Here is a 1,016-nt window from a genome sequence, read left to right as displayed (position 1 = left end):
TTTTTTTTTTTTTTTTTGCACTTCTCGCTGACCTTAATTGAGCAGCTCCAAGTAGGTAATTGGCACTTTGCCTTTCTGATTCCCCCTTTGCCCCATCAGCCAATCAGAGTCCATGCCTGGCACACTGCTCACGGTGATCACCTGATGGAAATTTTTGATAATTAAGACTTATAATTCATTTTATGCCAATCTAAAATGACGTGATGAAGGCCCACCTCATCGGCGAGTAGAGAGAGCTCACTGCTGCTGGCAGCGTCGTAGTCGTAGAGCACACGAGCCTTGCGGGTGCCTGAGGTGCTGCGGAGCTCGTTGAGTGCGGGTGAGGTCTGGCTGGGTGGCGGAGCGGGCAGTGAGGCGGCCGGCTGTGCCGTGGGAACCGAGATGCTGGCGGAGGAGCTGCCAGCCGGCTGATTGTTATTCGAGAACGTGGATGGAAAGCTGGAGGAAATAAGGAAAAAGTTAATAATGGTGGGTTTAAATATAGAAATAACTAAATGTACATACACTTGTCAATTAATAAAAAACATTGCTTACATCACAATTTGACTGTTTGAGAGAACAGAAGATTCCATTGTGGATGCATTTAGCATAAAACAGGATTTGGTGTAAAAAAAAAAAAATGGCATAACTATTACAAACAAATGCATAGAGGTTTAAAAGTAAGCCAACCTTCCCAGCTGTTTCTGAACACTGACCATGTACTGGTAACACTGGGCATAATATGCAGCTTGAGCGTCCACAAAATCATTCAGACAGTGCAAGTGATGAGCCTGATCACAAAGAGGAGAGTACAGCCATTAGTGCATATTACACACATGAATATACACGGCAGTGTTTCCCACAGAATCTATAATTAGTCATAAATCCACAGTAATCCTAACATATTTAAAGTGCTTTTAAATGTTTTTAATTAAAACCAGTCGGATCGGTTCATTGAGTAATTAATTTAGATTGATTCATTAAAATAAGTCATCAAGGCTGATTGAAAGAATGATGCTTTTGACTGGTTCATTAAA

General features: G+C 41.7%; 1 protein-coding gene across 3 annotated transcripts in view; it reads right to left on the bottom strand.

Moving 5' to 3' along the window:
• Window positions 1–6: 6 nt before the first annotated feature.
• The window catches only part of LOC107578300 (endophilin-B1-like), a 7,227-nt gene continuing 6,217 nt past the window's right edge, over window positions 7–1,016 (bottom strand). For all 3 annotated transcript variants that reach the window (XM_016264266.1, XM_016264267.1, XM_016264268.1), the window contains 3 exons: window positions 670–770; window positions 216–438; window positions 7–141 (listed from right to left, as the gene is read on the bottom strand). In XM_016264266.1, the coding sequence (XP_016119752.1) occupies window positions 34–141; window positions 216–438; window positions 670–770 (432 nt within the window). In that variant the 3' untranslated portion in view covers window positions 7–33. The remainder of the gene's footprint in view (window positions 142–215; window positions 439–669; window positions 771–1,016) is intronic.

This window comes from Sinocyclocheilus grahami, unplaced genomic scaffold, assembly GCF_001515645.1.
Source record: "Sinocyclocheilus grahami isolate Dianchi unplaced genomic scaffold, SAMN03320097.WGS_v1.1 scaffold9642.1, whole genome shotgun sequence".
Taxonomy (NCBI): domain Eukaryota; kingdom Metazoa; phylum Chordata; class Actinopteri; order Cypriniformes; family Cyprinidae; genus Sinocyclocheilus; species Sinocyclocheilus grahami.
This window is presented reverse-complemented; position numbering and strand designations above follow the sequence as displayed.